The sequence below is a fragment of the Talpa occidentalis genome, unplaced genomic scaffold, assembly GCF_014898055.3.
Source record: "Talpa occidentalis isolate TD23 unplaced genomic scaffold, MPIMG_talOcc4v2.1 talOcc4.8, whole genome shotgun sequence".
Classification (NCBI taxonomy): domain Eukaryota; kingdom Metazoa; phylum Chordata; class Mammalia; order Eulipotyphla; family Talpidae; genus Talpa; species Talpa occidentalis.
Genome location: NW_023605194.1, coordinates 51,824,897 through 51,846,805, shown reverse-complemented (window position 1 = coordinate 51,846,805; position 21,909 = coordinate 51,824,897). Strand labels below are relative to the sequence as shown.

At 40.0% G+C, this 21,909-nt stretch overlaps 1 protein-coding gene across 11 annotated transcripts in view; it reads right to left on the bottom strand.

Moving 5' to 3' along the window:
- Positions 1-7,899: 7,899 nt before the first annotated feature.
- Positions 7,900-21,909, bottom strand: part of RHOBTB1 (Rho related BTB domain containing 1) — a 120,938-nt gene continuing 106,928 nt past the window's right edge. For 10 of the 11 annotated variants that reach the window (XM_037497213.2, XM_037497216.2, XM_054690611.1 and 7 more), the window contains 4 exons: positions 17,623-17,773; positions 13,413-13,501; positions 10,648-10,753; positions 7,903-10,088 (listed from right to left, as the gene is read on the bottom strand). In XM_037497213.2, coding sequence (XP_037353110.1) covers positions 9,919-10,088; positions 10,648-10,753; positions 13,413-13,501; positions 17,623-17,773 — 516 coding nt within the window. In that variant the 3' untranslated portion in view covers positions 7,903-9,918. Of the gene's footprint in view, positions 10,089-10,647; positions 10,754-13,412; positions 13,502-17,622; positions 17,774-21,909 lie in introns of all 11 variants that reach the window. The other variant, XM_037497210.2, reaches the window with a different exon arrangement.

The window sequence follows — 21,909 nt, the reverse complement described above, 5'->3', positions numbered from 1 at the left end:
ACAGGGATCCAGTATCAACCCTAATGGCGGGAGGGCAGAAACGCCTGATACTTTACTTACCCTACACTGACTTGAATTTAATTCAATTCTCTACTCACATAACGCCCCCTCAGAGAGATGTCCTTGACCACTTTTGCTTAAAATTATTTTCTTGACTATTTTCCAATCACTTCCTTTTTTGCTTCATAATTACCAATAAATGACATATTTCTTGGTATTTATTGCATATCTCCCATAATGGAACACAAATTTCATAATGATAGGGACACTGGTACATATGAATATGCCCACATAGATTAGACGGTGTAGGGTAAGTGAAATGCTCAGGCTTTTATGCTGCTGGCCTCTGTGGCTGTCACCCGCGCCTTGAATGCAGAAGGTGCCTGGGAGTGTGGGCATGGGGCACGCATGCCTGATGGTGGACACCTGGAGGGTGGTGTGGGCATGCGTAAGTGGGCACACCTGTGCCTGGAAGCGGAGGCTATAAGGGCAGCATCACGCAGAGGATAGCTGTGATGGAGAATGGCTATGAGAGGAAGAGACCACGAGAGAACTCCAGAGAGAGCCCAAGGAGAAAAGTGGACAGATTCTCTGGGGGGCTGGGGTCTTGCCAGCTTCTTGGCCCCTCAGACCTTCTGCTCAACCTGTGCTTGTTGCCAAAACAGGTGGGTATCTGTACAATAAAAACTTGTGGAATGAATAAAACTATGCTAATGAAGTCTGATGTTCCCCTCCCAGAGTCATGTTGGACACTATTAAACAATGCTAGCACTCTTTGCCCTAGACTATGCCTCATAGTAACTCACAATCTACTCATGTACTGCTGATTTGAGTTAGCAGATGGGATGAAACTTGTTTTCCACACCTAGTCCATAACATAAATATTGATATACTTATTTATTGTCTTATTGTTGTGATCATTTGGGGGTATCCAACCAGATGCTGGATGCTCTCTGGGACCATAGACTGTTGACTATTTTTGGTACATAGTAGATATTCAAGAAATCTTAGATGAATTGAAATAATTTGTAATAATCTTCATATCAAAACTTTGGCAAAGTAGAAGGAGGACTAAATCAATATATGATTATGAGACTTTCCAATATAAGAAGTGGATAAATTGTGCCACACAAATAAAAGAAATTTCCAAGACTAAATACAGAGAAAATTACTTCCTGGCAAAATAAAGTAGATGAGAAATTCAATTCTGTTGCCAGAGATCTGGGGTTACAGGTGTTCATTGTGAACCACTGAAGGATTTGACAATTATATTTACATATTTATATAAATTTATATTTATATAAAGTATATATAAATAAAAATAAATATACATATAAAGTGTATATATATTTATAGATATACTTTATATAAATATACATTTATATTTATATAGCTATATAAATTTATATAGCTTTATATATAAAATCTATTTATTTATATTTATATATTTAAATATATTTTATATATTTTATATATTATATTATATATATTTTATATTATATTATATATTATTATATTATTATATTATATATATAATATAATATTATATTATATTATATTATATTATTATATATAATATTATTATATTATATATATTATATTATATATTTAAAATATATTATATATATTTTATATATTTTATATATTTAAATATATAAAGCTTCCAGATCATTTATATCATCTGATTGCATATGATTTGATATTTGTCAAATGGAATTTCTACAGGACAAGGCCTAGAAGGAGGGATGAGGCTTGGGGTGAGGGAGATGGTTGCATGGGAAAGTGACAGCTGTAAAGTGGTCCTCCAGACTTGAAGGGACCTCTTTTAACAGACTTTGCTGAGAATCAGTGATCCTTTTTAGGAGAAATGAAATCGGGAATTCTGGAATTATCTTTTTTTTTTTTAAAATCTCTTATTGGGGTAAATTTTTTTTTAAAGATTTATTTATTTATTTATACAAGCACTGGGTACAGTCAGAAGCGCGGGAGGGTGAGAGAATTCACCAGAGCCAGAGCGGGAAGCAGAACCTGCAGACTGACGTACACTGCTGAGGGGAGCAGCGGGTGGCAGGAGAGGTCTGCGCCATGTGGGACCATTGCCTGGCGGCCAGGGATCGAACTGGCGTTGCAGAGGCTGCGGGCAGCTTCGCAACTCCGGGCTCAACTGCTGCGTCACTGGGGAGGCCCTGGAATTATCTTTAATCTGGAAGGCCTTGATTCCATGGGTGGATTTTGGGTCAAGACACAAAATAGAAGCACGCTTTCATGGCTATTATCTGAGGACCTTACTTTTACCAAATATTTTTTAAGACAGGAGAGATCGATCTCAATAGGTGTGAATGCAATCATTTCTGCTTTAGGACATTCATGGTTGAGAAGAACATCCCCACTGAAACTGAGAAATGAATGCTGTTCTTGGAAAGAGCTAGTTTCAACAAAGATTACCATCACATATGGAGACTTCATCCACCCTATTAGGAGTATATCCATCACTCAGAAACAACCCAAACTGTGAAAACAAAAAACAATAGCACTGAAAATGGATTAAAGAACTAGACATAAGACCTGAAACCATAAAATATATAGAAGGAACTATAGGCGAAACACTACGTGATTTGCACATCAAAGACATCTTTACAGACACATCACCCAAAGCAGTGATAGTGAAGGCAAAAATAAACAGCTGGGACTACATCAAATTAAAGAGCTTCTGCACAGCAAAAGAGACAATAACAAAAACAAAGAGAAACCCCACCAACTGGGAGAACATTTTTGCACCCAACACTAATGATAAAGGACTGATCACAAAAATCTGCAAAGAGCTGATGAGACTCAACAACAACAAAGAAAATAATCCAGTCAAAAAATGGGCAGAAGAGCTAAAAAGAAACTTCTCTGAAGAGGAAATGCAAATGGCCAACAGGCATATGAAAAAATGTTCAACATCACTTGTCATCAGGGAAATGCAAATCAAAACTACCATGAGATACCATCTTACACCAGTGAGAATGGCACATATTAAAAAAACTAGCAACAACAAATGTTGGCGAGGGTGTGGAGAAAAAGGAACTCTTCTGCACTGTTGGTGGGAGTGCAAACTGGTCCAACCACTATGGAGAGCTGTGTGGAGATTTCTGGACCTACTAAACATAGAGCTTCCATATGATCCAGCAATTCCACTCCTAGGTATTTACCCAAAGGACACAGAAACATCCATTCCAAAGAACACCTGCACCCCTATGTTTATAGCAGCACTATTTACAATAGCTAAGCTTTGGAAACAGCCCAAATGCCCAAAAATAGATGACTGGATCAAGAAGATGTGGTACATATACACCATGGAATATTACTCAGCATTCAAAAAAGATAAACACATGCAATTTGCAGCAACATGGATGGCGCTGGAAGGGATCATGCTCAGCGAAATAAGCCAAAAAGAAAAAGAAAAATACCGGATGGTCTCACTCATAACAGGAATCTAGAAAACTTAAATAAGGGACCAGGAAAATGAATAACTTTAAGAAAGTGAAAATCAAAATCAACAAAAAACTATGAACCAGAGACACTTTTAGGGGGGCGGGGGCGGGAGGGGAGGGATTGGGGTCAGAATGGGGGGGCTGCAATTGTATGGGGAATATAACAATAAAATTTATTATTTAAAAAAAAAATAAAGCGTAACTAGGAAAAATCAGTAAAAAAAAAAAAAGCAATAGCACTGGAATGACGTCAGATATTTATTTCCTTTCACTCTCTCTCGGCAGGTTGAGAAAAGATGTACATATCAATAAAATCACTCTCTTCCCCATAGAATTGTGTAAATCAAACTTAACAAATGATCTAAGGGCAGACATCACCCTCTAGCTGCTACTGGCAGGTTTCTTAGCATTTGGGCAGTCGGGAGCTCCACTGATTTATTAAAACTAGGAGTCAGGTCTAGATCCTAATGCTTCGACTCTGAGCGACTATTTCAGGTCCTTGGGTAGGCTCAGTAAAAGTCAGTCAGTAGGGCCTCCCCGGTGGCGCAGCGGTTGAGCACTGGATTGCGAAGCTGCCCGCAGCCTCTGTGGCGCTGGTTCGATCCCCGGCTGCTCCCCGGCCACTGGAGGAGGGTCCCACATGGCGCGCAGACCTCTCCTGCCGCCCGCTGCTCCCCTCAGCAGTGTACTTCAGTCCTTCTGCCTGCTCTGCTCCCCGCTCTGGCTCTGGTGAATTCTCTCACCCTCCCGCGCTTCTGACTGTACCCAGTGCATGTATAAACAAAACAAACAAACAAATAAATAAATAAATAAAGCATGCCTCTATAAAAAAAAAAAAAAAAAAAAAAGTCAGTCAGTAGATACCATGGAAACCAAGCAGTTCATATTGAATACAAATTTTAAATCTTCAGATTTTGATCATTTATTTCTCCTAGACTGATTGCGTGTGTGTGTGTGTGTGTGTGTGTGTGTGTGTGAAGGTAGTGGGGGTATCATGGAAGAATAAGAATTGCCATTTGGGTCTTTTCCAGAAGATGCTATAAGACTATAAAATGCTATGTGAAAGAAATTTGTTTAGATTCAAGTAATGATTATTAAATTTGTTTTGCACAATTCAGGGAAATTTCAATGATGCCCTTTCAAATAAGGTCTTGTGTATATTTGGGGGAGAATGATTATGTTGGCAGTCCTATAATTTTAGCAAGTTCATAAAGGTGAATTTATTTTTTGATGTTCTTCAAATTGATTTTAGAAGGCTTTTGACACAGAAGCAAAAGAGAATGCAATGTTTTTCATCCACATTGTATTTTTTTAAATCCATATTGCTTATCTCAGGTGTTCTTCAGAATTTCCAAGGAGTGCTTCCATCAACCCATGCTCTCCCCATATGCCCCTGGGTCCATTTTACTTTTTGAGTGTCCCTCCCCATCTCTGTGTTCTGCTTACCTTTAATAGCCTACACCTATGGTTCTTGTTGGAGGAGTTCCTGCAGGCCACTGAGTCATTTCTCACAACTTTCCAATGTCTGAAAGTCAGAATTATCCAAACTCATTGTGCTCCTCTTTTTTTTTTTTTTTGGGGACCCTCGCCGGCGGCCAGGGAATGAACTGGCACTGCAGAGGCTGCGGGCAGCCTTGCAGCCCAGCGTTCAACCGCTGTGCCACCAGGGGAGGCCCCTTTGTGCTCCTTTTGATTTTCTTCTCTTGGTATTCAACATGCTTAGAACATGAATTCATTTACTGAGTGCTCACTATGTGCCAGGCACTGTGCTGGTACTTTTACCTAAATCATCTAATTTACCCTGCACCAAAAACTCAATGAAACACATTCTCATTTTTCACATGATCACAGCATTTACAGAGGTAGTGTATCTTTCCACATAATGGTTATATTTGACATTACAGGGGCATTATCACTCCAATAGGGACTGCCAGGAATCAGCAAGTCAAAAATGATGTTTCTTTTATCGGATGGGGAAGAAACAAGACAGCAAAAGCCCAAACTTTGGTTGGTAGTTAAGCAGAGATGAATCAAGGGTTGTCCTCATTGATTGTCTGAAAAATCTAGTCATTCCTGTTTTTGGAATTGTGAATGCATTCACACTCAAAGAATTTACATTCTTCTCCTATGGAGCCACATTTGATTATCACCTTTTTAATCTACTTTCTACTGGAAGTCCATGTCACTCAGATATTCTGTTCCTAGAGAAATGGTGAGCAATAGGAGTGAGTTGCTGGCAAGTGACTTCACATCTCTTACTGTTGTTTCTAGCACTTTCATGTCTCTGGATGTGCAAATGTATGATTGATTGATTTCCACCCAAGCATTATCTTCAAAGTTATTTCCATATTTTGTAGACAATAATCTGTAAATATCTAATGAGGCACCTGCACAGGAACCCAGTGAAAAAACATGCATTTGAACCGTGTAAATAAAAATACCCAAGTTGGTGGCACTGTCAATATAGAGTGAACTTTTCAAATACAGCCAAAGGGAATAGCATTGCTTCTCTACAACGTCACAGGCGTTGCCACACCAGTACCTTCTTTTCATGTTGAACGTATAACCTGCCTCCTACTTGCAAATTCAAGGGAGCAAAGTCTTTATCTGAAAATAGTCATGAGATACAGAGCAATCCCATAAATTAGTACTTTGGAAGAAATTCAGAATTATTAGTTCAATTTCCACAACTTTTCTTTTGAAAATTTCTTTTTTTTTTTTTTTTTGGTTTATTTTTATTTATTTATTTATACAAGCACTGGGTACAGTCAGAAGCGCAGGAGGGTGAGAGAATTCACCAGAGCCAGAGCGGGGAGCAGAGCAGGCTGAAGGACCGAGGTACACTGCTGAGGGGAGCAGCAGGCGGCAGGAGAGGTCTGCATGCCATGTGGGACCCTCCTCTGGTGGCCGGGGAGCAGCCGGGGATCGAACTGGCGCTGCAGAGGCTGCGGGCAGCTTCGCAACCCGGTGCTCAACTGCTGCGCCACCGGGGAGGCCCTCTTTTGAAAATTTCTTAGTCTTTTCTCTTCCCTTCTTTTATCCCTCTCTCCCTCCTTCCCTCCTTCCATCTCTCTGTTTTTTCTTTTTGCTTTGATATGCTGTTTCTTGATTATTTACACATACACATACATAATACAAATAAATTCTCCATGGCTAACTTTTAACTTTACATCTTTTAGGCAATAGTCACATTTTTCTGCTTGTCCACCAGCATCTAATTAGGGTATTCATTTAAGAAATACCAAATATACATATATCTATTTTTACAATTCAAGGAAAACCCTGGTAAATATTTAGCTTTCAGGAAAGCAATCTAAATTCATTTCAGAAATGCTGCACTTGTAAAATAGTTTCCAAACTCAGGATTCACTTGGGTTTTCCTTCCTCTAACTAATAGAATTCATTTTTTTAGCTAATGTTATGGTGGTGAAAAACTAATTTTGATGAAAAACATAGAAGGGAAGAAAGTGTGAAATTTTATTTTAAAAGATTGTGTTCTAGGGCCTCCCCTGGTGGAGCAGCAGTTGAGCACTGGGCTGCAAGGCTGCGCCCGCAGCCTATGCAGCACCGGTTTGTTCCCTGGCCGCTGGCGAGGGTACCAAAAAAAAAAAGGATTGTGTTCTTGCTTTTTAAATATACATAATGAAAATTCTTGATTTATTCTAAACCAGTAGCATTTGTGGTTCTTATAATGTCAATATCAGGTTGTTGAAATTTTTTATGATTTGCCAAGCTCTATGCTAGGAGAAACTTAGACTAACAGTCTACATGTAAGACTTGACTGGTATGCATATGGAAAAGGGGCCATTTGGAACACCCAGTTTTAAAAAGTGTGGGATGTGTTGGGAAACTCTTTTATTTCTGTAGTTATTATTTTTTTTAACAGTTGTCAGTTTCTTTTCATGGGACTGTAGGGAACATCCTCCCATAAAAGTCCCTCTATGAGATCTCACTGGCGAGGCTTCTTTCCTCTGAACTTGTGTAAACATTGCACTACCAGAAATTGTGCACTGATTTTTGCAAAGCCTTTCTCAGATCTTCTGAAGAAAAGATTGATCTTCATGAGTCCCCCCAAATACAACCTTTCCCTTAACTGATGGCAAAATTACCCACACTCAGATTATGATAAGTCCATTAGGGTAGAAGTATCATTTCTGTTTTTTCCCCAAGGCTATACTATGCCTAGTGACAACTGTATTAACCAGACCCCTCATTTGCCTTATTATATGGTGGCATATAAAACACCATATAATATGGTGGCAATACTGAAAACAAAGATGACAGTATTTCAAATTGCCTTGTTACTGGGGCACACAGCCCCTATGACCCACAATCTTTAACATGCTGATAGCTTTTAAAAAGCTAATACAATTATACAAATGATATGCTATAGCAGTCCTTAAAAAAAAAACAACTGGAGGCATTTTATAGCTAAACAATTTTATTGGATTTTTGTGAAATAAAAAACACAAACAAACCACCATGGTTAAAGGCCATAGTCAGCATCAACCAAATGAACCAGCCACTTGGTTTCAGTAGCTGATAACAAACACTAGTGGAGATTATTGCTTATACCCCAGGTTCATTTGTATGTCCATGTTTTGGCAAGATTACAATTAAATGGGAGCTTTGGTTGTATAAATTCAACTCTGACTACTCGTTGTATACTCAACCTCTACCATTTTATAACGGGATATATGCTGATTCTTCCTGAGTCTTGATATTTATTCCCTCATTCTGTCTCCTTTTTTCCTTTCATTAAAAATTTACAACCCTATTGACCAAAAATTAAAGTGGATGCTTTTATAATCATCCATTCCTACTCTAATGCCCTCTCCTTTGTCATGAGTGAAGGGCAGATTTTTGAGCCCCTCCAAACTCTTGTACAGTGTGTTTCACTCTCAGTAATAAATACCCATCTGTAATTTGGATATATTTTCAAATGCATATGGCTGTCAACATTGAGGTTTGGATTCAACTGTCTCTTTTCCAACTTCTGAAAGCTAGGGGGAAAAAATAAACAAAATCAACAGCCTTTAAGCTCAGGAAGTTGACACAGAATAAGATACAGCCTTCACCACATAACATTCCATGGCAGGTATGGAGCCTTGGCTATAAAATGCTCTAGTGATGTAATATTTAATCCACAGAGAAGCAGTGATTTACTGCCTCTTGAAAGCTCCCCTGCTCAGTACTTTCTATTTTAACACTGAAAACCATAATGACAAAGGGTCAGAACTAACTCACAATAGCACCATTTCCTAGACTCTGGGAATAGATTCTAGTCTGTGTTGGAGAATGCAGGGACCCAGCCTCCAGCTTTGCGCTTTCACAGGCCCTGCTGATTTCAGCAGGGGTGGGTGGTCTGCCTTAGCCTACTTCTGCAGCGAGCGACATGAATTTTCCCTGGGAAGAGTTAAAAATATGTATTTCACAAAGTGAAGTTGGCCACAGGTGAGAGACCTGAGGAAGCCTGTTTCTGGTGGTGAGATGTGACAAGCCCACAAATGGTGGGATGGAGTCCTGGGACCCTTTCCTTTGCCCATCTCGATTCAAGTCAGTGGAGAATCTGCATGCAGTCGCATGGCGAGATCAAGGAATACTGAGAATACATAAACCCTAATACAGCAATCCAACCAGAAATGCTCTTATGGTATATTTTGTGTTCAGGTCCACCAGCGAATTTGCCCTGGATAATGCTGGGATTTAATAAGCCCTTCTAATGATTATAAAGATTATCCTCTTGAATCTAGACATTTCAAACAACAGAAGATTTGATATCACTGTATTTTACATGGCACACATAACCATATAATTACTAGCAATTACACAGCAAATATTGTAAATACACATTCTTAGAGTTGACTTGGTAATTATACCAATGTTATTCGACAGCACAAAGATTAAACACTCTCTGACTTGCACTTGGGGGAATTTCATTCCAACCCTTTACTTCACAACAAAAGGATAACCCTCTAATTATGTAATAATGCTCAATGGTTGTGTGGGCGAAGAGAATCACAGGGCGACTTCATGGTTAATTTGTGGCCTGTAAAATAAAGTCATACATAGTAGTTCATTTCAACAAAATATAAGAGACCATATAAAAATATTTTCCAATTTGGAATTTGAAACATGAAAGCTGGATTTTTTTTCTTTGTATAAAAAGAAATGAAATAACAGACTAAAGTTTATTAAGCCTTCTAACAAAAAATATACATATAAGTTGAAGGAATGCAGTGAGCATCAATTTCCCTTTTTGTCCAGGCTCATGGATGGTGAGCTTGTGCTTTGATCCCAACAAAGATAAATGCACAAAGTGGAGGAAGATCAGTGCCTGAAACCTGAACTACATCTTATCTCTAAATAAGACTAATTTTACAGTAGTGCTTTTACAAGTGGTGTGTCAGGTTACGGATTTTTTTTTTTCTTCTCTTCCTCCTCAGGCAACTGCTGGAGATGAATTCCAGAAGCACCACTTTCGTCTCGAGTGATGTTTGTTTAGTGCAATATCTTCTTTCTCTCGTTCCCTTTTCACACGCTGGTAGTGGTCTTCTTCTTTCAGGTACCACACAGGGGGCCAGCGGTGCCGTTCAAAGTATTCTTGGTTGTCTGGTGGAGGAAAGGTGTGAGTCATTGTACCAGTTCATAGACCACTTCTATGCACCAGGTTCTGTGCTTAATGTATCTCATCTATGATTATCTTACATGTCCTCTCAGCAACCTAATGTGCAGAGACTATGAGTAGAACTGTTTGAAGACTGTGGCACTAAAGGTTTTGGAGGGAGAATCACTAGCTTGAAGTTACGCAACTGGCACAGAGAATCTGAACCCAGGGCCACCTGATTGCAGAGTGTACACAGACTGCAGAGTGAAAGCTTGCTTCTAAGCCTGCCTCCACACCAAGGGTGAGCTGACAACCTCAGCATGCTCCTCAGTAGGGCACCCTGAGTAGGGCACTCCACCTGAATCTACCAGGAATGAAGTTCTCCAAAGAGAATTCCCAACCTACAATTCCTTGTGTTGTGTCACATGAATGTGTGACCTTCAGCCAGTCACAAGGAACTCTCCACAAGTTGCCAGCTGCTCGTGCTCCTTCTCAAGGACACAGAGGGTAAACACTTCAGCCAGAGGGGGTGAGAATTGGATGAATGGGGACATGCAGCCTTACCTGTGGATTTGGATTTGATTTCCTTGCGGAACTTGGAACAAACACTGTTGTAGTTGGTACAGATGTGGTGCAAACACCAAGCGGCCAGCTGGTGGGCATTGTGAAACTGCAGGGAATTGAACAAAAGGGGGATCAGACTCTATTTTCTGAACGGAGCCACAAAGAAATAGGGAGCCATTGTACGGGTGAAAGAAATACAGGACCCGTATGACTAATTCAGCAAACCTCTTGTTTTGACTACAGTGTTTTGACTTTGGTTCTGCTGCCAGCCAAGAACAGCTTTGGCACACCCCTCCCTTGCCCCTTGTGATAGGTTCACCAAAAATAATCACTGTATCAGATCAGGAGTTTAAATTATGCCTTGCTCTCCCACATTCCCCCACCACCTGGCCCTCTAGTGATAAGTGACTGTGGCCTCTGGAAGGCACCAGCCAACAGCTGAAAGTAGCAATGTCATCTCTGTTTAAGGAAGCCTCGGCAACAGAACCCTCCGTGTCGCATGACAGAGCTCAGCTTGCTGGGGTGAAAGATCTGAAAGAAGAGACTGAGGAATGCGTGGCTGTCCTATACCTGTCCTTTGGTTACATAAGAAGAACAGGTGATGTGGACAGGGTGGGAGGGAAGAGAACACTTCACTCTGGCCTTCTGAGCAGATGCTCAGTGAGGTGGCAGCTAAGGTGACTGTGACTGAAAAAGATCTGAAGCTCCAAAATTGACAGCTCCCTGTCAATTCACTTCTGATCAATTGTTAATGTCAACTGTCATTGACAGGAGTTTCATAGCACTCCTCCAGTCCCTCGCTCTTTCTGTCCTTGACCACCTCACACGTCCATTTTCTGGTTGTTCTTCATGTTTCTCTTGATCAGGCAAAACTTCCCTGGAGCCTATGATGTGCTTCCTCTGGCCACAACTCCATTGTGAATTACAGCCAAGAGAAAAGCCAAAGTCCTTGACACTAACTCAAGAAACTATGAAAAACCACCTCAACATCATAGATAATTTTAATCGGTGCTTCTAGCTTCTCCTGATATGAGTTTTCTTTCTGACTGTACGTTGGGGCAGTGGTGCACTGGGGCTGGCTTGTACCCGCTAATTAAGACGGTTGATGGTGTGCATTTCTTCTTATCTCCAAGTTTAGTGACTTTATATCATTAAACTGTCCAGATGGGATGTTTATACCATGGAAACTGGAAAATGCAAAAGGTCAGGGTCGCACCTGTCTGCAAGCTGTTTGTTAAATACTTACCAGCATACCAATGGGCTAAGATACAATAAATAAACTAAGTTATGGGAGACTCCACCATCAAGTCTTCCTATCAAGGCTCGTCAAGGTTTAGCAATAATCTTATTTCCTTGCATGGTATATTTCTGGGTGGAGTTGGGGGAGATGATAGGTGGAAACACAGAACAAACAAAGAGACATAACTGCAAATCTCAGGTGGACTAGACCTGTCTAACACCCCAGGTCATTTTATTTTCTGCAGGAGGAGTACTTACCAGAGAGAGCACAACCTCCCTGCCCAGGAGTGCTTCAAAAGACCCCACTCCCAAGCATAGGACAAGCACTCATTCTACTGCAGTCAACATCTATTCATAGTTTAATTGCGATCTCCAGTAGGTTGTTTTTCACATTGGATTTTAATATTTGTGTAAATGTCTATTTCTGCACATTGCAGAAGGGGCAGAGAATCCACCATTTGTATCTACATATTCTCTTGTCTAGGGCTGTGTCTGCTATGTGGGAGAAAATAACAAATATTTGTTGAATGCTAATTCAGAATGACCAGGGTGCTCGAATGTTCTATTGCTCCTCTCTTGCTTCTGAATCTGCACCATCTTCTATGCCCACAGTTGAAAGGGCCTGAGGAACACCTGCTATCTCCCTCCCTTCTCTCCCTGAAACCACCTTCTTTCACTTGACTGAGAAATATGGATTTAAATTGCCTGACCAAGACTTTGGCAACCACTGTCCTAACTGAGTGAGGGAACAAGGAAAGTGGGAACTCAGAAGACTGAGAAAAGACTGAAGAATTTATTCTTAGTTCCTTCAGAGTGTACTCTTGGTCAGGATGCCAGGAACTAGATCATTTGAACATGAGAATGTTTCCACTCTTCAGAGCTCCTTCTTAGACATTCTGTCCCATTTGATTCTTAAAATAATCTGCAAGGTTGGTTGGGTGTGAATTACCATCCCCATTTCTTATGGATGGGGGAAATGAGACAGAGATTAGCTTTATGCCTTGAGTACATTATTCAGTAACAAAGCTGAAGCCAGATTTTAGGCTCTTTCTAGAAGGGAAGTGAAAATGTGTATTGGGTTTACAGAATCACATGATCAATATTAACAAATACTGATCTTAGAAAATCCCAGGAGACTTGCAGTGAAGTGTGGGGTTCCACGGGATTTCACGGAAACCTAGAAACTGTCTGATCTAGGTCAACACATGTCCAAGAGTTGGAAAGAGGAGAGACAAAACCTTTCTCTGTCATACCCCCAAAGTTGTTCTCCCACATGTGAAACTTGTGCCTCAGGGGACAATGGGGTTGGAGTGGGGGGAGAGTCCTTGTTGCTTTTTCAAATGAAGCCCAGCAGGGTGCATGGTGCATGAAACATAAAACTCTCAGATCTTCTCAGTGTACACAGGGGGCCTCTGTGACTCAGTGGTGACATCTTTATTTAGACAGATGCAACAGAGGAATGTTTCATCAGAATTAAATGAACTGGTTGAACACACTTAAAAGGTGAAAAGCAAATTGTTACAAACCTGGGCCAATTCTAAATAAGAGAGCACCTCCCCATCAATGCCCACACCACTCATTGCGGCCTTGGTCAGCTCTTGAACGGCGTGCTGCTCTGGGGAAGAGAAGCAAAAGGAGAAAGTTAGATTTTGCCTTGTAAGCCAGACATCTTGCCAGCAGGGTTTGGTCTGGGACCACTAAAGAGTGGAGGAAGTATCTGAGACAGTTCTGCAACCATCTGAATTGAATTTAGGGGCCCAATTGTGATGGTGACATTGCAATACATAGACATTGCACCAATGACATATGTTGTGTCTTAACCCCTGAACCACCAGGGAGGCCCTGTGTTCTTTTCTTATCTCTAGCATTGCATCTGTTCTTCTGATCTAGTGTATTACATACAGAATCTCAGCCAGTATATTGTCCAAAGCTGCTCTGGCTCTATATACTTACTAGTCAATATGCCTTTGTCTGGACAATATGGTATCTAGGCGTTAGCACTTCTGGCTAGTGCCTTCCAGATCTGCATTGTCTCCTAGGGTAATTATTGACTACTTTGAGACTAAAGTAAAATTAATTAGAATTAAATAAAATTAAAAATTCAGGTCCTCAGCAACACTAGCCACATTTAAGTGCTCAACAGCCACATGAGTATTAGCCAATGCCAATATAGAATGCTTCCATCATTGTAGAAAGTTCTATTAAACAGTGTTGCTCTAGACAATCAGCACCTTTCTGTAATCCCATAGACATTCTAGCATCTTCCTGTTTCACAGTTTCCCTTCTCACATCACTTCGATTCTCAATATTCTGACAGTAGAAAGGTTGAGTACAGAGAAATGAATCCATATGGAGAAATAAAAACATAAATGCATATGTCTGTTTCAATAGCTGCTGATGGATGACCTGTTTATTATGCAACCTCTTAGATTCTACAAATGGGGAAGACTATCTATGGGAAAGAACAAAATTCCAGTTGGGAGAGCCATTTCTGCTGGGAGCTGTGTCTGAGGCTTCGAAACTGAATTTAAATTGTGGTTCTGAGACTAAGCTGTTTCTTGCCTTCATCTGGGCTGTCACCCACCTCTCGGATGGACAAGTGCAGGTACAGTCTAGGTGTTGCCTTTCTAGCTCCATAATGTTGATGTGTTCTTTTCTTTTCCTTTTTTTTTTTTTAAGATTTATTTATTTTCATACAAGAATTGGGGTACAGGCCAGAGATGCGGGGGGTGAGAGGATTCACTAGAGACAGAGCAGGGAACAGAACAGGCAGAAGGACCGAAGTACACTGCTGAGGGGAGAAGCGGGTGAGACAGGAGAGGTCTGTCCCACCATGTGGGTTTCTCCCTGGTAGGCTGGGAATTGAACTCGTGCTGCAGTGGGTGCGGATTGCTTCATATGTTGTGTCTTAACCCCTGAACCACCAGGGAGGCCCTGTGTTCTTTTCTTATCTCTAGCATTGCATCTGTTCTTCTGATCTAGTGTATTATATACAGAATCTCAGCCAGTTTATTGTCCAAAGCTGCTCTGGCTCTATATACTTACTAGTCAATATGCCTTTGTCTGGACAATATGGTATCTAGGCGTGAATGGTTTCTTTGACGTAACTTTCCTTAGCTGGACTGGCAAAAGAACTATTTGGAACTAAATTCCCCAGAGATTTCATCAAGCCTTTTAATTTTAGGTAACTGCAATATTTCTTGATATTAACACATTGGCTTACAAAGCATTTTCACTCCAAAACTGATGGGGTTTTTTTGGCATAGAAGAACTGGAGTGTAGGCCAGAGTTGTGGGAGGTGAGAGGATTCATCAGAGACAGAGTGGGGAACAGAACAGGTGGATTTACTGTAATACACTACTAAGGGGAGCAGCAGGTGAGAGAGGAGTTTGCTGCACCATGTGGGTCAGCTCCCTGGCCGGGGATCAAACTCAGGCTGTAGCAGTGAAGGCACTGAGACTTAACCCAAGGCCACCAGGGAGACCCCCCCAACTGATTTTTAAATACTATGTTCTAAACACTATGTTCCACAGTTTAGAATAGCAGACATCAAGCACTAAATGGTTAAAGGAATCATGTTAAGAAGTTATACATTAAAAGTCATTAACAGTAATAACAGCCTTTAATAACCAAAGTAAATAAACATGCAAACAAGTCTAGTTCACACAAGAAGCTCTCTTTGGGTCATTTTCTTTGTGGAAAAATAGCCCCATATTTTTTCACTGTACTTAACATTTAAGCAAAAATAGCACTGCTTTGAGATTGGCCACAAACCTTGTTCAACAGATTTGGCTCCAAATTACTTTTGACTATTTCAAAACAATCAAATTTATCTTCAAAAGACAAATACTTGTAAAAAACTGTGGATCGTCAAATGGATTAGAACTCATACTTCTGAAAAAGGGGTTGCCCACTGCATCCTCTTGGAGTTGGTATTTAGAAAGCAATGTGTACACTCATTTGGAACTATAATTCCAGTTGTATTGGTTAAAAATATTTTTTTTTTAAAAATTGAATAGAAAATCTTCCACTATCTCTTTCTATCCAATTGAGGAAGAAGTAAGACAAGGAAAGAACTATAATTTTCAGTTGATTGAATGTAGTGGAAACCTGAAGTAGATAATTTTACTCGTATGTGCATATAAAGAAACAAAGCAAAGGAACAGATGAAAACAAACCAAAAACAAACCCTTGAAATCTGACTGCAGAACTGAGGTGATGGGAAGGGGAGTAGAGGGGGGAGGAAGGGGAGGGATCCCAATGGAGTTTGGTGGAGGATTATTGGGGCTCTGGTGCTGAGCTTAGTGTGATAAGTGTGAACCTATACCCCTAAAACATATACAGTGTTGTAACCCAAAATTCTCTTAATAAACACAATTAAAATACAAAAACATCACCAGAAAGTCAAGTGCAGACATGACATGTTCACACATTCATTTTCACTCATTTAATGATTCAACAAATGTTTGGGAATCTAATATGTTCAGTCACTTTTCTATGTGCAGGGGATAGGCCAGTGAACAAAACAAGCACTAGCTCTGTTTTCAGTATTAATAGGAGTCAACTGAATGTCGCAATAAACACAATTGTAAATTGTGACCTCTGGTGAATGAAGCTGAAGGTTTAAATTTAAGCAAAAGATTATCTGAATGTGTATATATATATTTTAAAGATTTATTTATTTATGCATACAGGAGCTGGGGTACAGGCCAGAGATGCAGGGGGCAAGAGGATTCACCAGAGACAGAACGGGGAACAGAACAGGCAGACTGACTGAAATACACTGCTGAAGGGAGCAGTGGGTGAGACAGGAGAGGTCTGCTGTGCCATGTGGGTATCTCCCTGGCCAGCTGGGGATTGAACTTGTGCTGCAGAGGCTGAGGATTGCTTCATAGTATGGTGCTTAACCCCTTGTGCCACCAGGAAGGCCTGAATGTGTATATCTTATTTAGACCTGCTGCAGCTTACCAAATGAACAAATTGAGAAATGATACAAACAATTTTGTGAAGTGAGGCTGTTTCCCATTTTTTCTTTCTCCCAAAATGATCTTGACAATATCAGAACATTTTCTAAAATAGCTTTAAGAAAACCACTTACATAATACTTACTAGGTGCCAGACACTGTTCTAAATATATGTATCTCATTTAATCCTCACAACAACTCTATGATAGAATAATATCATCCACAGTTTAAAGAGAGGGAAAGCGGAGATAAAGAACAGCTAAACGAGTATGAAGTCCTTCAGCCCCAAAATGGCAAAGCCAGGATTTGAACTCAAGCAATCTGATTCTATAGGTTATGTTCTTATCCACTCCCCCTTTTGCCACCTTCTTAAAGACTATACTGGCAATACCTGATGGGTGTATCCAAATATTACCTCACTAAAAAAATAATTAATGAAAGATTATGTCTGAGCACACATTATGGGGATAACATGGATACAACAGTTCTATTTCAAATTCTGTGATCCACAAATGAGGCAGAATGCACAGCACATGGGCCTCAATGACAGGGGTCACATGTTACTCATCTCCATCTCTTCTAACAGGACCTACCACAAAGTAGGAGTTTAAGAAATATTCGTTGAATTGAATCGGTTTGCCTAATACATTTGACAGTCCTATATTGTGTGATAAAAAATTAATTTTTACTGCAGATATCTTATTTTTGTTTAAATGCAATTTTGATCAATATGACAGTCACATACCACATGGCCCCGAGTCATCAGCCTTACCTGCAAGTGCAACCAAGTGTGGAAGGCAAAATCTGTTTGCCAAGGCAATTAATTCCAGTGGGTCCAGGTCCAAATTAGGTGACAACTGCTTGGTATAGAGATAATCCAATACCGCCTGCATTGACATCTTGTTTATATTCGGGAGATAGACCTGAAATGTTATTTGAAAAGCTAAGTTCTGTTGAAGAAATCAGTGGGCATATTTTCAGGTGATACGGCTTATAAATATCCCAACTGTGTGATTCGATATTAGTGAGTCTGGGACACTTGCTTTGAGGTTGAGCACAGAAGTCATTTTGTATTTATGGCTTTAAGCATAACAGTTTGATTTGTAGATGACAAAAGAGTAGGGCTACCTGACAAAGCTTGATTTGGAATTTTTAAATGGCTATTTGGACTTATAAATCAGACAAATGGGCTGTAAATGTATGATGACATTATGGGCTCTCCTTGCCAAGTACCTTATAATACTGTATTGTGGGAAAGAAATCTCCTAGCAACATGACAGGTGTTGGGGGAAGCTGCAAACCACACTGTTGCTGACATATGCTAGAGCCCAGCTTTCCAAGATGTCAAAACAGAGGATGAGCAATCACCTAGGTGCCACAGTGACTGGCTTGATTTCAATGCTCTATCAATTTATGCTAGCTCAAGGTAACACTTCATTATTTTTTCCCATGGCACAACTACATAGATTCACAACTACCGACCATTATCAGCTATCAGCATTTTGAGAAATTTAAAGAAATCCTTGTCTGGGAAATTTGGGGGAGTGATTGGGTGTGATGAATTGTCCCTGTAGGATTCCCCTTATATTCCTGAGTATCTGTAATTGTTGCCCATGTAAATGCACATTAGAGTTTACTAGCGAGCCAGGGACATGTTGAGGAGTGGAGTTCTTGATTACTGGGCTTGGGATGTACACCACATAGCAGCAAATCTTCATATGAGATCTTTACTCCATGATGTGTCCTGATGTAGTATAGGAAGGTGTCAATGGTGTTTATTATTGGAATGATGGTTATAAAAATTAACCTTCATTGACGATCTCCTATGCATAATGTACAATGCTGAGCTTCCCACAAACATGGTATGATTTGATTCTTAGATCTCTAGGAAGAAGAGACTATTATTTGCCATTTTATAAACAAGGGAATCAAGGTTCAGGGAGGTTAAGGACCATGTCCAAGATCACAGAACTAGTAAGCAGTGACTAAGAGATGAACCCAAGGAGTATAATTCTAAAATCTATGTTCAGTGCTGCCGTGTCATGCTGGAAACCTTTAATACAAGGAAGCAAGGTTTGTGTTGTAGTATAAGAAAGCACCATATTTCACTAATAGTTTTTAAGAAACAGATTTCTAAGTTCAAATAAGATGAACAATTATAAACTACTTGATTCTGATAAAGTGTTAGCAATTGTAATTATAAATAGTCCCAGGGTTTCCTGTGGATACCTACTCTCTCAGATATGGGGGTGTCAGCTGTTCTGCAAATGATGGCCTGCAGGACAGGGTGAAAGGCTGGGGTGGGCCCAGGGATCTGTTCCTAAAATGCTGTCTAACTTGACAAATCATTCATCCTCTCTGTTCCTCAGTTTCTTCATCAGTTACATGGGAGAAACTTGGAATAGATCATATCTAAAAATTTTTCTTCACTGTGATTGAGTTTTGAAGATATCCAAAATTACCATTGTTCAGTAAGAGTGGGATCTAACTCATGGTGAATGGACATCCTAAATAAAAATAAATTACTTCTGGCAGCAGGAGATGACAGATTCCAGCAAGCAGCCCTGCTCCAACATTCTCAATACCTTTGGAGTATTTTGACATTTGTAATCGTCCATGACATACCATTCCTTCTTGCTTAACACAGTGCTATTTTTTTTTTTTTTGAAGCAATGACTTTTTTGGAGGGCAAATAACTTTAGGGATCCTTAGAAGTAACCAGCAAATGAGAACAGACCAAAGAAGCTTTCAGAACACACATTTCCCTTGCATGATTGCTTTTGGAAAATGCTGTTTCTGTGATTTCAATGTTTACAATGAAATGTGTAACAATGGAGAGACCAGTCCACAGAATCTTTAAAAGTAACATAAATATAAATAAGAAATGCAATTTAAAAATTTGCATCCTATTTGCTTGATGTACTTTCTTTTTTTTTAAAAAAAGGAATAATGAATGAGAACATAATGCTACCCTAAACAACATCCCATATTCCAGTTTAGTTGGTTTAAAATTTTAATTGCAAAGATCAGCTCAGACTATTAGGCTTATAATTAGAGATAGTCTCACAGAGAATGAGAAAGTATTCTAGAACCAAAGCATTGCTTACTACAACCCGGGCATACATTTTTAATAAACCACTTGCTGAGTACCTCTGGGGAGAGAATTATGCTTACTGCTACATTAAAAGTAATGAGAAAAATATAAGTACTGTGTCTTCTTAAATATTAAATGACCAAAAAAAAAAAAATTCAAAGTCACATCAATGGGCATATTTTATTTCTTTCTGGATATGATGTGAAATCTATTAATGCAAAAAAATAATAGGCTGAATTTTGTAGGGGAGTCAGATTTTCATAAGACAATAAAGATTTAAAAGTGGCCTAGAAAGGACAAATCCCAGGGCAAATATAGGCTAAATCAATCATGGAGTGTTTACTTCCACCACACTTGGGTGGTTTAAAAAAGGAACTGGGGGCTTTTTAACTTGGGGCATTCAGGGAACAAAGATCTTTAATTCCTCATGGACAGAATTTAAACAAGAATCCTCCAGGAAAACAGTCATTGCATTTCTTGAGTGTTTGTATGTCCTTGGCACCAAATGTGATGCTTTACACATGCACTCTCATGCCTTACCTGCCCTTTGAGGGAGGTTCTCTTGTTTTCCCCACTACAGGTGAGGACGTGGGTTTAGAGAGAGTCAGTGCTTACCCAAGGTCAATCTGAGATTAGAGCTCATAACAACGTAACTGCTCTAGTCTAAACTGGAAATAAAGATTAGGGGCAAAGGAAGGCAGAAAATGTCAGCAGCTAATGTCACTCTCGATACACTGGCTATAGAATTTTGGCACAGTCCTTTGGTTCCTTGGTTCCTTGGTCTTTGTCTTTTGAGCTGGGTTGGATCTACACACATCATGAACCTCAGCTATAGTTCTAAGTGGAGAGTGACCTTATTTTTCCAGTGGGGGTTAAACAGGTAGCCGCCTCCAGCAGTGGCCATTGACCACCATATACGTGTGTATTCACACTTGCTGCCAAGTTTTTGTTTTGGTCATTTCTCCTACAGATGATTGCAGTCCATTCTGGGAAGGGATAAAGGGGATTAGCATCTGTGAGGTCAGCACTGACAGTGTCCCTTTGTGCCTGCATTCCTGCCTTTGATGAACTTCTCTCTGCTACATTAATAGCAGGCACAATCAGTGCACGTTTCAGTGTGCTGGAAAAATAAGGGAAGAAAGCCCCTGGACTAGTTATCACTGGAGATTATTGAAGTCAAAGAATGCTAATTGGACGAGGTTTTATCAGTGAGTGGTTTCCCCAAGTTTTCTTGGAAGTAGGAGAGAAAGGATATCCTCAACACTGTTCATCAAAATAAGCTAAGGGCGGCCACCATTTAGTTAATGCTTATGAGGTTATTATGGGTTATTATTTCTTTTTTAGATGGGGAGACTGGAGCTCAGAAGGTGTACACTTGCCAAGGCCACACAGCTTGTACAGAGAAAAGCTGGGACTTTGGTCCCTTCACGGAGTGGAGGTCCCTCCACGGAGTGGCTTCCAAAACACATTTGATGGCATAGGATAGATTTCATTTGGTTACACATGAGGAACTCATGATTTACAGAGGCTGATAGAGGTTACAAGATCATTAGGATAATTCTAACATCTTTTCCCCAAACAGCAGACAGCCTTTTGCTTGGAGTTGGTGTAGAAGCAGCTGCAGTTTATTCTGGAAGCAGGAGGGTGGCCTAGTAACCTCCTCAGCCTCAGCCACCCTGGCTTGTGATTCTAGGATTCTGTTTCCCTACTTGGGGATGCAAATGCAGGCTCCTGGGTCACAATGGGAGTGCTCACATTTCTGGAGTGAGTGACCTTTCCAAAAAGTTAGCTATTGTTTTCTGTATTTCTTTTTAAAAATGTAGAGAGATGCTGAGATAAGCAAAACAAACCCCTTAAGACAATAAACTTGATGGGTGTCCCCACATCTAAAAAAAATGTGGTTGAAAAATACTTGCAAAACTCAACAAAAATGCTTGCTCACCTCTAGACTAAAGTTAGAAGTGC